At 37.9% G+C, this 13,469-nt stretch overlaps 1 protein-coding gene across 1 annotated transcript in view; it reads left to right on the top strand.

Annotated features, from left to right (window-relative positions):
- The window catches only part of ZPLD1 (zona pellucida like domain containing 1), a 50,273-nt gene that overhangs the window by 24,132 nt on the left and 12,672 nt on the right, over positions 1–13,469 (top strand). Inside the window, exons 4-7 of the mRNA XM_066340691.1 lie at positions 4,080–4,193; positions 9,484–9,704; positions 12,055–12,236; positions 13,343–13,415. Of these exons, the coding sequence (XP_066196788.1) occupies positions 4,088–4,193; positions 9,484–9,704; positions 12,055–12,236; positions 13,343–13,415 (582 nt within the window). The 5' untranslated portion in view covers positions 4,080–4,087. The remainder of the gene's footprint in view (positions 1–4,079; positions 4,194–9,483; positions 9,705–12,054; positions 12,237–13,342; positions 13,416–13,469) is intronic.

Below are 13,469 nucleotides of genomic sequence, written 5' to 3'. Positions count from 1 at the left end.
AGAAGGCATAAAGATCACCATATTATTCTGCTGAACTGCCACACCCACAAAATACAGGCAGAATATTTGAAATAATAATGTACTCAGAAGTCACAACTGGCTCACAAATGCATTTCAATGAAAACGCAGATCTGAATCAGTGAATGCTGTTGACAATGGAAAAATTTTGAAGATCTTTTTAGAGAGGATGGGAAAGAACAGAAGTGAATAGCAGGTCATGACAGAGAAAAGAAGAGGGGATTTAAATCAAACTACAGCTTCTCAGAGGAATTAAATTCCTAAATTGACTGCAAAAGCTTGTCATGTTTAAATCATAAACATCTTTACTTGAGAATTCTCTGCAGGTTTTCTGACATGGTGAAGTTTATGAAAGCAGAGATGAGGGCTTTGTAAAGTGATGACAATTAAAGTGAGGGCTGCGTGTTGCAACTCTGACCTCTCTGCACTCTTTAGTGATGTGCAGCACAGAACAGGAGGGCCTGAGTCGTGGCACATCGGTGAAACATGGTACAGGTTAGTTCTTTAAGAGTTTAATGAACAGAAAGGGTCAGATTTCCCTTAAAGTATGTGTTGGTATCTCTTTAATCCTGGAAGTCTTCTTAACAGCCAAATGTGTTTGTTGTAGATCAAGGAAATTTTTTTTTTTCTTTTTTTTTTTTCTTTTTTTTTTTGAGACCACCAAGAGCTGCATTCCCCCAAAAAGCACACTAAGAATTGCATATTAAATGAGAAAAAAAGGCAGATATCTTCCTCATGAATTTAACTCCTGGATTATAAATCTTCCCATTCTTGGGACTTTCATGCTATCTTACAATTTTGTACATGGATTTTTAGTTTCATAGTCATATGCCAGCCATAATATCATGTTCCTGTGACTATTTTGGTAAAAATTTTTGCTTCTATAATTGTATTAAATGGTCAGCCATATCAGTATGGTACAGATCTTTTGGCTAGGATGCCTTATACATTTTGGGGACTGAAGTTTAGAAATTTCTGTTGAGAAATAGCTTGCTAGGGGCCTGTATGACCAGGCTGGAGAAGCAGGAATGGCTGCCTTAATTGTGTCTGGGTGGGCAGATCAATGATGTTGGCCCCTCAGGGTGCTTTCTAGCCCTGCAGTTCTCTTGAGAAATGAAAAATAATTCATGTTCCTAGTTTATTTAACCAAAAGCAGCAGGAGTCAGCTCAGTTGGTGATGTGGATCTGCATGTTGATCCATATGCAGATGAGTCAATAGTCAAAAAGCAAGTAGGACATTATTGGTCATGTTAAAATCTGAATTGTTCTGAATACAGCTAGAGTAATAATGCTATAAATACTTAATGTCTTAATTCAGATTTGTTCCTTAGCAATCATCTATCCTTCTTCCAAAATGCGGCAGTATAAGTTATGTTTAATAATTAAAATTTTAGAATTTATTGTGAAGTTCTGCTTTTCATCTAAAATAATAGTTACAGCTTTATCAGTGGCATCTTTCATTAAACTCTTTCAAACAGTTGTTTTGGTTTTTTTTTTTTTTTGCTGGCAGAAAATCACTGTGTATGTTAGAAAATTAAACTCAGATTTAGATCTTGGTAAACTGCCCTTGATATATCCCACTGTAATGCACATCAGAAGCCAGCCCATATACAAGAGAACAGTAATACCCACTCTATTGATATAAGTGCTGTACAAGCAGAGAGGTAAGGCTCCAGGACACTGGAGAAATGCCAATTTTCTGAAAGGAAAAGATGTTTCCTTCAAAATAACATATGAATTTTCATAGTAAACAAGCAAGCAAAACACTGCTGTGCTTCTCCACTTAAGAGTGATGGACAGGGTGAAGAGATCATGAAAATACAGAGGTTTCATAGCAACCCAGTTGGAAATTTTATTTTCTTTCTTATGTTTTCACAATTCTTCATCAACATTAGATGCAAGCACTGTCAACCTCCACAGGGATCTAGCAGAAAAAGCATAAAGGGTCAAAGAATGCTTCTGTTTAGAATTCAGTATTCAACTGAAACAAAAAAGAAGGTTGCATTGTTGCTGTAACTCACACATTGAGAAAGTTGTTAAGAACTAGGTAGGAGAGCTGCTTTTGGATGTGATAATAGCAGAAGTTACACCTGACTTCCCAAGTGTTCATGCTTAGCTGGGAGCTGGTGTTTCCAATTCTGCATTTTATTCCGTGAACTTCCAAGCAGAACTACACAGGAATCATTGGCTGTACACTTGGTCATACCTTTGTCTTTTTAGAGGAATTTGGGTCAGTGTTTTGTTGGAGTTGATCTGCTCGTTGACAAAGCACGTGGGAGTGTCCTCTAAGGGTCTTTATTTCCACACAGAGCATTAAATGAGGATGGTTTGAAAACCAGTGAATGCCTTTGCATTCTTGAGGTGAGGTAGATCAGAGGCTGCTATGTAGCCTTGAAAGATCCAGTAAAGACTGAGGGTTTGTTTCAAATGTCCTCTCCATGTGCTGTGGCCAGCTCTTCTCAGCAATGCAGGACAGTCCTGTGCAATGCCAGGTATTGCTGTCTTTAGGTGTTCTACATCTCTGGAGTTTGCACGTGTTCCCTATTGTGATATATTCTATGGAAATAATCCATGTTTTATTGTAAGATATGGTATAAAGTCATTCATGTGTTTGGGAATTGTGCTGCCCCTGCTGGGAACACGGGAAGCGACCCACTTGTGACAGAAAGATGGCCCCAAAAGGAGATGGGTCTCCTTTGAACATGGGTCTGCCAACAACCCAGCGATCAACACCTGATGGACATCTTATCTACATCATCATGGGTGTTGATCCCAGTACCTGGATCCCATAAATGTAATCAAGTGTCCATCCCTGCCCGGAAAACTATTCATCAGATCGGCAGCGAGGAGAAGCAGAGATCTGAATATGCAACGAAGACAAGAGGGACAAAAGGATGAGGCAATCCACTGTCCAGTCGAAAAACTGTATAAAACCCGACCCTGTAAAAACCAAATTCATGAACAGAGGGGGATTCAGTGAGACAGAGGCTGGATCTGAGGTTTACCCAGTAGCGACCCCGGGCTCTGTGCTGACCTTTGCTTGCGGCTTTCTTGGACTTTCATATTTTAATTTGTTAATAAATTTCTTTTCTGATAAAATTGGCTGATCATTTATTACGCCTGTCCACTTGGAGAGCGGTGATCTGTAGTTTTAGAGGGAGCAATTTCCTAAATCTTAGAGTTACTGTGTTCCTGTCTAGTAAATGGAGAGCACTGCTACATTTGGGGGCTATATCAATAGCTATATTCTCTAGAATGACTAAATCTTACATATATAAGAAACCCAAACAAACAAAATAAGCCAAACAAAAAATTAATGCCCATGGATTCACTGACAAAAACCTCAATATTTTGGGATGCTTCTGATGGACATGTATAAGAAGTTGGGGTGTTTTTTGGTTGTGGCAAATACCACAGGTATTTGACCTTGGAGCTTTCCTTGCAAAAGGAATCTTTACTGGGAACACCACAAATTCATGTGTTCTGATTGCCAAATACAATTCAAGTAGATGCAAGTGTCTGTACCAGCTCTTTGTGTAGGCTCAATTTAATTGCATTTGTGGTGCAAAGAACAAATGTTTGGCAAATAGATATGAACAAATTTTTATTCTAGGATCTTGAGCCTGAGAATTGTTCAGCTAACCATTTATCTTCATGGTTTTACATTACTTGGAACAATAGTTTTATTTTTAGGCAAGACATCTTTCTCAAGGAATTTTTAGACTGAAATGTCAAAAAAAACCAGTTGAAATTTAAATATTCAAGCAATTCTGATCTATCAATATATTTTAGTGTTTTTTTTTTTTGTTCCTATTGTCCTTGAGTACCTTTCATTTTACCACAAGTTATGATTAAAAGTTGTAGAGGTTTATAGAAATTGCACATTACTCAGGAGTGAAGAAGTGGGCCCTGCTGCTTGTGACCTCTTTCCCACAAGTTTGTGAGCTTTATCCCCAGTTCCTTTGCTGGAGACAGTTGCCTCCAGAGCGATAGAATGTTTGCAGTAAGCATCTTTAATGCAGTGAACAGATGTGTGTAATAACCACTTAATGTTTTGCTAGGTTTTGCAATGGAACAGGTATGGTTGCTGCTCCTGCTGACGATTAAAATGCTTCCAGTGATTGCTCAGTTCAATGGATACAACTGTGATGCTAACCTCCATAGCAGGTTTCCTGGTAAGTATTTAATAGACTTTTTTTTTTTTTTTTCCTAATGGCTTCTTTATTGTCTTGGTTCAAAACAGTGCTTATTTTTAAATACAGAGCTTTAAATCTGTCTAAGGCCTGGGGGTAGGACTCCACATTAAGTGAGAGTTAACTGTTTTTATGACAATGAACTTGCATAATGCTGCACTTTACTTTCTTCTTAATTGCACAATGGGTCAAATTCAGCCTGGTAGCAAGGGAAACAATTCCCCTCACACTGGTGGGGCTTGACCTGCTTTTGCCAGAGCTTTAAACTGCCCAAGACACTCACCAGAGCTCATACTGTTGTAAAGGTTCTCTAGAGATTTAACACTCATACTTCTAACTGGATTTTCTTTCATGTCTGTGTTTCATAGCTTTCTTTCCCTGGGTAAGAGAATATAATTATATCTTTTTTAGTAAAATAAAGAAATGTATCTATTTTAAGCAAAATTAACTTGATAGCAAAATTTTAGTGCCTCACTTCAGCATTAAGTCATTGGTTAGGGACAGGTGAAGTAATGGTATTATGTCTATGGATGATATATTTTCCTTCCTCTAAGAAAATAGGAATGAAGTAATTTTGGGGACATTGGATGTTCAGAGCTGTTAATACAACGAGAAATAGAAATGAAATGTCAGTCTTAGTGGCATGATATCAGGATTTACTCAGTCAAAGGATCCTTTTAGTTTCTATTACATTGTTTATCCTTCCTGCTTCAGTTGTATCTTGGGCAGAATAATAGTAATAAAAAGAAGGCTGTGAATACTGTCTCTCTCCCATCTTGTTTTTCTGAGATAGTGATTGAATTGAATAGTTCAATAATGAACACTCAGTGTAGCATTACACTGTAATACCTTTCCTGTTGTTGCTTTCTGAATAAGAAAAGTTTTGATTTTTTTCCAGGAAGGGTCAGCTCTTTTATTAAATTTAAGTCAGCAGAAGGCAGAAAGTCTGTTCATTGATTCATGTGTTACTATCACACTGCTAGGTGGTTTGTTGACATAAGGACCAACAGTGAGTTTGATTCTTTTCCGCTTAATCAATATGAACATGAAGAACAGAGAAATAAGACTTGCAAAGAAGATCAAATATATTGTCTCCATTCCTGAGAAAATAATTTTAACTGGGTATATCACAAGCTACTTGTGTGTGTATATATGTATATTCCCCTTCTATTATATATTATATTATATATAATAGAAATTTATATATAAAATATAAATATATAAATAAATGCATATATATTCCCCTTCTTAGCATCGATTTTTACAGGCTTGTCTTTGAAGTGTGAGTGAATTTTGCCCACCTGCTTCAGAGCTACCTTTTGAGTTTCTTGTATAATTATGGCTTTTTTGGTCCCTGTTTCAGGCTTCTCAAGAAGTTTGCAATAGATAGAGGGAAGTTTATGTTCCTCTTTCTGTGTGTTAAACTTTTTCTCTGGTCATTTTTTGCACCTACTCTGAGCCAATCTATATCTGCAAAGTGATACCTGTGAATTGAATTAATCTTTTACTCACTTACTTTTATTTAGGGGCCTCTTGCAGTTCTGCCTCATAAAAATGAGTCATATCAGATTCCATGTCTGCCAAATCTCTTTGACTTGGGAGAAAATCTGTTTAGGTTACAAGTAAATAGATTTTTAAAGTAAATTCTAATCACCCCTTACTGGCCATAGGAGCTGAGAGCAGAGTCCTCCTTTTTCTTGTTTGTCATCTAAGGCAGCAAAGACTGAAAGGCCAGGATTTAATCAACAGTCTTACTGTTGATTTTGAGAGCTAGGAAAGAAAAAGAATTGTTTGTTAGTTGCACATCTGAGATGGAAGTAAAAGCCAGGAACCCCTTTCCCCCCAAATTTGACAGGTGTTATTTTCACTATGGAGAAGGGTCTGCTGTGTAGTGGGCTGGGGCTAGTGGAGCTGAGAGGCTGCTGAAGATGGGTGAGAGAGCCTCTGCAGGGAGAAGGGGCTCAGTGTTCCTCTGCTGGCTTCTCCAGCACTTGGCCCAGGCTGTGGGTTTGGGAATGCTGCCTCAGGGCCCTTGGGCTTCAAATGTAAGAGGAGAGGGGAGAGAGAGGTCAGAAAGAACATTTTAAACCCAGTATCTTCCAGGTACAACTCACGGAACCTGGTTATGGATAGATTTTCTTCCTGGTCCTTATTCCAGACAAGGAATCATTATTGCTCTCAGCTGAAATTCCAAGAATGATGTGCAGGCACCAGAGAAACCATTGGGTGTTGAAGTTATCTCCTCTTCTTCTTTAAATGTTGATAAGAAACAGAAGCTGTCCTCAACAAAGAGGACAAATGAAGCCTACCTAGAGGTACCATGGAGCTCATGCATTTTTCATTTGTTTGTGCTTTTATCATTCATCACTTAGGTGACTTCTTGCATAGGAATTGTGCTGCATAAATAGGATGGAAATCACACAGAACTTTTGTTTCTGCGGTTTGCAGGTTTATTTTTGACTGCAGGTATGCAATAGTCATGGGGAATAAAGGAAAAATAGTCACAATTTTAGTAGACTGAAAAGGCAGTGATTTTTTTTGTACCAAAAGCTAGATGTGTTCTTGAGAATATATAATTAGGTTAGATCTTGCCATCATTCGGTGAGCGTAAATAGGGCAAAATCTTCAGTTCTGCCTTGCAGTAAAGCATAGCTTTTAGAAGGCTTCTGGGGCATAAAGCCACAGCAGTCTGTCTCCAGTATGGACATGCAGTTTTGATTCAGGAGGTTCTTGTCTTAAGTACATATTGAGAACTTAGTGGGGACTGAGGAAACTTTAAAGGTTTTTCACAAAGACTTTGCATTGTAATTCAATATCAAAGCAGTGATTTGATCAAAGAGGAGGCTCATAAGGAGAAACAGCTTTTGAGCTACACAGGTCTTTTCATTCCTCTTCTGATGGGATGGTTTTTATCAGTGGTGTTCTGTGGAAAACTCTTGTCTTGAGGGTTTTTTTGCTGCCTGACCTGGAGTGAGTTGTCAGTGTGTGGAGGGGTAAGAGAGCAGAAGTGGGCAGTGGAGCTGCCAGCTTTTGCCCCCATGAGTCTGCCCATAATTCAAGATGGTCTCTGTCACTGTAGGATTTGTGTAACTCTTGAGCTTTACTCTCTTGCTTAAGAGATGTCCATGAGCACTGCTGGCTGCAGACAGCTCACATGGTTTGGGTCAGAAAGAAACCAAGTGGTTTGCCTGTGTGGAAACTCTGTGACAGAGAGGCCATTATATCACTTGGGTGCCCTAACCTTCAAACCATCACTCCTCTGACTCAGAAAACCAGAAATTTTAATGCAGGAATGCAAATTTTTTTTCTTTTAACTTGTACAGGAATAATATTTACCTTCCCAAATTGTCAAGAAATGAGCTAGATATTTAACATCTAGGGAGACATAAGATCCGTTTGGGACTGGCTTCACATAAATTTCGGAACAAAAAATGTTTATTTCCAGAATGGACTAATTTGGCAGCAATACTTCCTCATGAAGTAGTGGGCAGAAAAGGTTAAGTCTGGAAAGGTTGTTTATCCTTCTGTATCATGCAAAAGTTAGTTTGTATCATACGGTCTCATTTCCCACAGTGTCAAATGATAATTTTGCAAGCAGTAATGGTAACTTAATTGGTGGAGTTATTATGCTGCTTTTTGAAAAGGCTTGAAGTGAGTTATAAAATTAACAGATCTACTTTGTTGCATCCTGCAATTTGTTACAATCTGACTGTTTGTGCATCAGTCCAAGGAAGCGTAAATGCACTTTGCCAGTCCCCTTTTTGTACTGGCCCCTCTACCTTAGTACACTCATTAAATGGATCATAATAGTCCTCCTGCAGTGAAAACCAAGGCATGCTGCTTCCTGATCTTTGTGTGTCACATTAGTGGGATTATGATTGTGTACAAACCAGGAGAATTTCAGGCCAAATCACTTCAGCTCCTGTCTTTCCTCCAGTACCTTTCTGCCCAGATTTACACCCAGCGAGATGCATTTATCATGGCATGAGCTCAGGACTCAGTTTGGCCTGTTATTTTCTGCCCTTGATTGTTTTGGCTTGAAAGCCACCATTAAAGCTGTCTAAATTAAACTGCTTGTGCTCCTGTACCATGTGGGGAGAACTAGTTCATTGTAATGGAAATTTCATTTCCTCTCTGCTGTGACTACGCAGTGAAACAATTCATTTTAGCAGGCTTAATGGTACAGTATTGACCGAAGTTGTTCTACAATTTTTAATAGCCCTTAATCTTTAGGCAGGTGTAATAAATTAGTTCTGCAAAGGGGTAATGTCTGTGTTAAACACAATGCAGTATATATATTTTTGTAAAGCGCTAGGGGGAAACACCAGAACAGCTCCCCAACCATCTACAGGCAAAGAAAACCTTAAAAAAGAGCAATGTTAGAGCTTTAAAGCAAAACAATCTGTTGCTTGTAGCTGTATCTGAACCTGATGCTTTTCCATTCAGTGCATAAAAATCTTCAGAACTTTTGAATAAAAGGTCAAATTGTCTGAAGATGGCTTTTTTGCTGTTCAAAAATTGATCAGTTTTAACAGCTGCTGCTTTCTAGGTCTTTGATGTTGTCATAATGCACAGAATGAAAGATTGCAAGATGCTTTGTGTTATTGATCATTGTCTTTCAAGAGGCAACTGATTTTTCATTAAAGCTCAAGTTGATAGTTCTAAAAAAAACAAACAAACAAAACAAAACAAAACAAAACCCAAAACCAACCCAAACTGAAAAACCAACTTTAGAGAGATCAAAATAAATTACTCTGCTATGCTGTTGATTGTACTTCAAAGTCTGCACAGCCTGAGACTGTGATCTCATATGAAGTGGATTCCTGACAACTCAGAAAAAATGCCAGAGTGGGCCAGGAGGCAGAGCTTGGCCTTCTCAATTTCTCCAAATTGCTGGAAATTTCTGTTTCAGAGGAGGCTGCTTAATCAGACTCCAAATATTTAACCACTTGCTGTTTTCTCCTCTGTTGCAGTTTTTAATTTTATGAATGCGCTGCTGAAAGATTTGCTGTGGGATTAATGTATTTCTTGCTTGGTTAAACTATGTTACTACATCAATTCTTTTTTTTTTTTTTTTCTTTAGTGAGGTGTTAGAGTCAAATCTGTTCTTCCGGCTAATGCAGTTCCTACCTTTATATTCTAATATTTTGCTGCGATGAAATCTAAAAATTTATTTGATTGGAAGTCACACGGTTAGACTAACTGCTACAAAAGTTGTCTGATGATTATTTCAAATCTTCTTACAATGTCTTTCCCTGTATTTTTCTTGCAGCTGAGCGAGATATCAATGTTTTCTGTGGAGTACAGACAATTACTATGAAGATAAATTTTTGCACAGTTCTTTTTTCTGGTTATTCTGAGACAGACCTGGCACTGAATGGGAAACATGGGGATGCCCACTGCAGGGGCTTCATCAATAACAACACCTTCCCAGCAGTGGTCATTTTCATCATCAATCTGAGTACTTTGGAATCTTGTGGAAACACTTTAGTGGTAAGACCAAGTGAAAGTGAAATTATAGCATGGCTATGGATTCACAGGATCAAGTGAATGCTCTTGACAGCATTGTATCTTTCATAGATATTATTTATTTTGTCTTACCCAATTAGAAATATATTACATACATCAAAGAAAACCAGAGAAAGTTGGCAATTTATAATCTTGATTGCTATTGAGAAAATATGGTGGGACACACATTTGTCCTCTGATAGGAAAGTGTAAGTTTAATTTAAGTGTTTTTTCAATGGAAGAAATGAGATTTTCCCAAGGTGTTTCTAAAACTCTTGCTGACCGTGCCTTAGATTTTGCAGAAGTGGAGAGTTTCAGTTTGTGTGTACCACACTGAGTGATATCGAAGTACCTATGAAAGACTTTAAAAAACAAAATTAAAAATGCATTCTGTTCAAGGCTTTTATTCTCTCCAGAATTCTTATTTGTACTTGATCCCTGTCAGTTTTTATAACAAACCCTCTGCTTTTTACTAATAATTTTGCATAATTTTGCAATAAAATGCTTGTTATGCTCTGTGAGCTCTTTGCCTTAGGTTGAGTTTTATTTCAAATTTAAACAAAAAGCCAGATCAGCAAATTAAAGACTCTCTTTTCCAACTGCAGCACCTCCATGATCTGCAGTAGAAGAATTTTCCAGGAAGCAACTTCTTCCTGTTCCTATGTAGCTGGTCACCTTGTAAACTCCCTTAACTACTATTTGATCATGATCACAAGAGCTTGATGTTTAAAAAATAAAACAAAAAGACCCACCCCAATCTGATAAATCCAGATGTTTGGAGCTCCCCATGAAGTCCCCCACCAGCTTGTGCTGAATACAAAGATGAAATAGCAGCTGCTAAAAATATAACCAAAAATATTCCCCCTATCCTCTCTGTTTATTCGTGCTGTGCCCCAAATGAAGACAAAAAAGGAGCAGGGAGCATTTCTTATCATGTTCTCTGCACTGGAGTTTTACAATCCCCTGCGTTTCTTGGCAGGGTTTCACAGCAAAGACCTTCAAGCTAATTTTCAATGAAAGAAAAGGAAAGGGAACAGTTCAGGCAGAATTTGTGTAAAACCCAGGTCTTTTTGTAATACATCAGGCTCAGCTTTTTACTTTATGGGGGTAGGGTGGTGAGCAAGATGACAAAACTGACTGTAGTTTCCTGTACTACTTTAGCCTGTACTGTTTAGGCAAAACTCAGATCCTGGAAAATTCTATTTTCAACATTTTTTTGCCATTTAGAAAGTTGCTAAGTAGACTGTGGGCAAAATGAATGCCTGCTTCTGTCTTTTAGGTGTGTTTTTGGTAGACAAAGAAATCAAAATTCCTTCCTGTGTGTTCTTTGCTATTTGCTGAAAAGAGTTACAACTCGTGCACCTCAGGATGATTCTTCCATAATGGAATGTTGTTTTTTTGAGAAACCATGTGTTTTAAAGCTACTGAGAACATCTGTTTTGCTAATAGAGTTATACAAGAGAAACTCTGCAATAGAAGTCCAGTGCCCTCTTAATTTGCCCTGTAGTCTATGTGCCTGCAGAGAAAGGAATTTGTGCTGCTTCTCAGCTGTTTTTAAACCACTCCTTTATGCAAATCAGTAGCTACAGATGGAGTGGGGCTGGGTTGATCCTGGGAGGGAAGTGTCTCTCAGTTTTCCTGGGGGCTGTGTGATTTTGCAGACTCTGTGCATACTGTGAGCTGAGCAATCCACAACAGCACGTGCCCACACGTGCAATTTGGGTAGCACTGGCAATAAGCTCATATTACTTTTCAGCTCTGTAATTTCGGACAGTTTATAGTTTTTTAATTAATATTTAGAAATGTATAATATAAACAAAAGCCACACACTCAAAGTTCAACTATTTGACTTGTGTCTTCTTATAAAGTACCTTATTTTTGATGTGTCCAAACAAAAGCTCAGAGATGAGAGTATATTGTTTCTGTGAATGAAATTGCTTGTGTATAGGCCTTTCTATTGGATATGAAAGATCATTGTAAAGTAATATTTTTCAACTGTAATTGAAAAATTCATTTGTTTTCCCCAATAAGTGGCATTAATTCATTGGGAATGTAGAGGAAAAAAAGTACCTACAAAAAATATGTTTCCAAGATTCATAATTCTTTTCAAATGTTGTTCCAGTCTGTTCTAAGAACAGGGAAACAGCTTGTGAATTTCATACACGTGGTTCCAAGGAGGTGAAAAACAGAACACAGGGAAGATGATATTACACTGAATTAATTTTTGAAGGTTTTAGTAGAGATATTTCAGGGTAAATTGCCATCAGTCTCCTTAAGGTTTTTTTTGTTCCACTGTTAACTTCAGCTAATAGTAATTTTCTGTCTTCCTCAACAGGTATCCTCAGCCCGAGGTATCAATGCTTATGGAAATACCTCAGTGGTACAGATAGGTAATATTTCAGGCTATATTGACACACCAGACCCACCAACGATTATCAGCTACTTGCCTGGGCTTCTGTACAAATTTAGCTGTAGCTACCCACTGGAGTACTTGGTCAACAACACCCAGCTGGCTTCGTAAGTGTGCTTCTCCATCTCTATGTGTTTCATCCCCATATCTGTGTAAGCATGTGTAGTGCTTTGAAAGCAAAATGAGTGAGAGCTCCAAGTCAGAAATATAATTTAATGAGAAGAAAAGGGAAAAAAGGTAAAATAAAATAAATGCAATAATACAAAAAGACCACTGACAGAATGAGAATACAAGCTGAGCAGGGTGATGGAAGCAGTCCAGGTGAGGTGGTCTTCCTGAAGCAGTGATCTTGTAGAAAAGGTCTGGTAGCTCTGGTCCTCAGGGAATCCAGTGGGTAAGGGCTGGGTCCTTGATGGCCCATTAAAGAGAGATAGCTCCTGGAGGGAGTTATCTGTGAGTCATGGCAAGGCATTGATGGGACATGAACAGAAGGCACCCCAGAGGGAGGCGGCCTGGGAAGACACTGCTCCAACAATTGGATTCATCAGATCATGGAGATGGTGATAGAATACATCCTGTACTACAACCCAGGACAGCATGTATATGTGCGTGCCATAACAGCATTGTCCACGTAGCAATTTTTGGCTGTTTAAGAGTAAAGGAACAAGAAGAAGCACCAAAAGAAGAAGTGTTGCAAGGAAAAAGAAAACTCTGTAGCATTATTATATGAGATAATATAGTTTATGAAGAACTACTGTTATGGAGAGACTCTTAGATAATGTAAAATTTCCCTTAAAATTCAGCTGTTCTCCTGAAAAGTTATAGCAGAAAAAAAAAAAAAAAAAGAAAAAAAGGAAAAAAAATCTTTATTAAATAGTTTGCAAGCTTGTAAATATAGAATGCAAGAGGAAATATTTTTATGAGTAAGCCTTGTGCATCATGTAAAGTAAGTTCCTTTTTGTCACTTTGCCTCTCTGCTAATTATTTTTCTGATTCATGTTACCAGTAGCATCCATTATTTTCTGCATAGTTAAAAATGTCAGTATTTCCACTATAAATTCCTGTTTCTGAGGTTTATAACCCAAATGCATAAATTAACTCCTCGTGATATGACTCATTGAGTTTTTTTAATGATAAAGCCCACTGAAGTATACAAAAACAAAAATAAGGAATTTTTCTTCATGATGGTTTTTGGTTTCTGGTTTTGTTGTAGGTCATCAGCTGCTATTTCTGTAAGAGAAAACAATGGAACATTTATCAGCACTTTGAATTTGTTGCTTTACAATGTGAGTATAAAACACAGTATGACCTGGACTAAATTAATCTCTGTGCTATGTGGA

The sequence above is a fragment of the Sylvia atricapilla genome, chromosome 2 (genome assembly GCF_009819655.1).
Source record: "Sylvia atricapilla isolate bSylAtr1 chromosome 2, bSylAtr1.pri, whole genome shotgun sequence".
Classification (NCBI taxonomy): Eukaryota; Metazoa; Chordata; class Aves; order Passeriformes; family Sylviidae; genus Sylvia; species Sylvia atricapilla.
The sequence above is the reverse complement of the archived record's forward strand: the minus strand, read 5'-3'. Positions and strand labels throughout refer to the sequence as shown.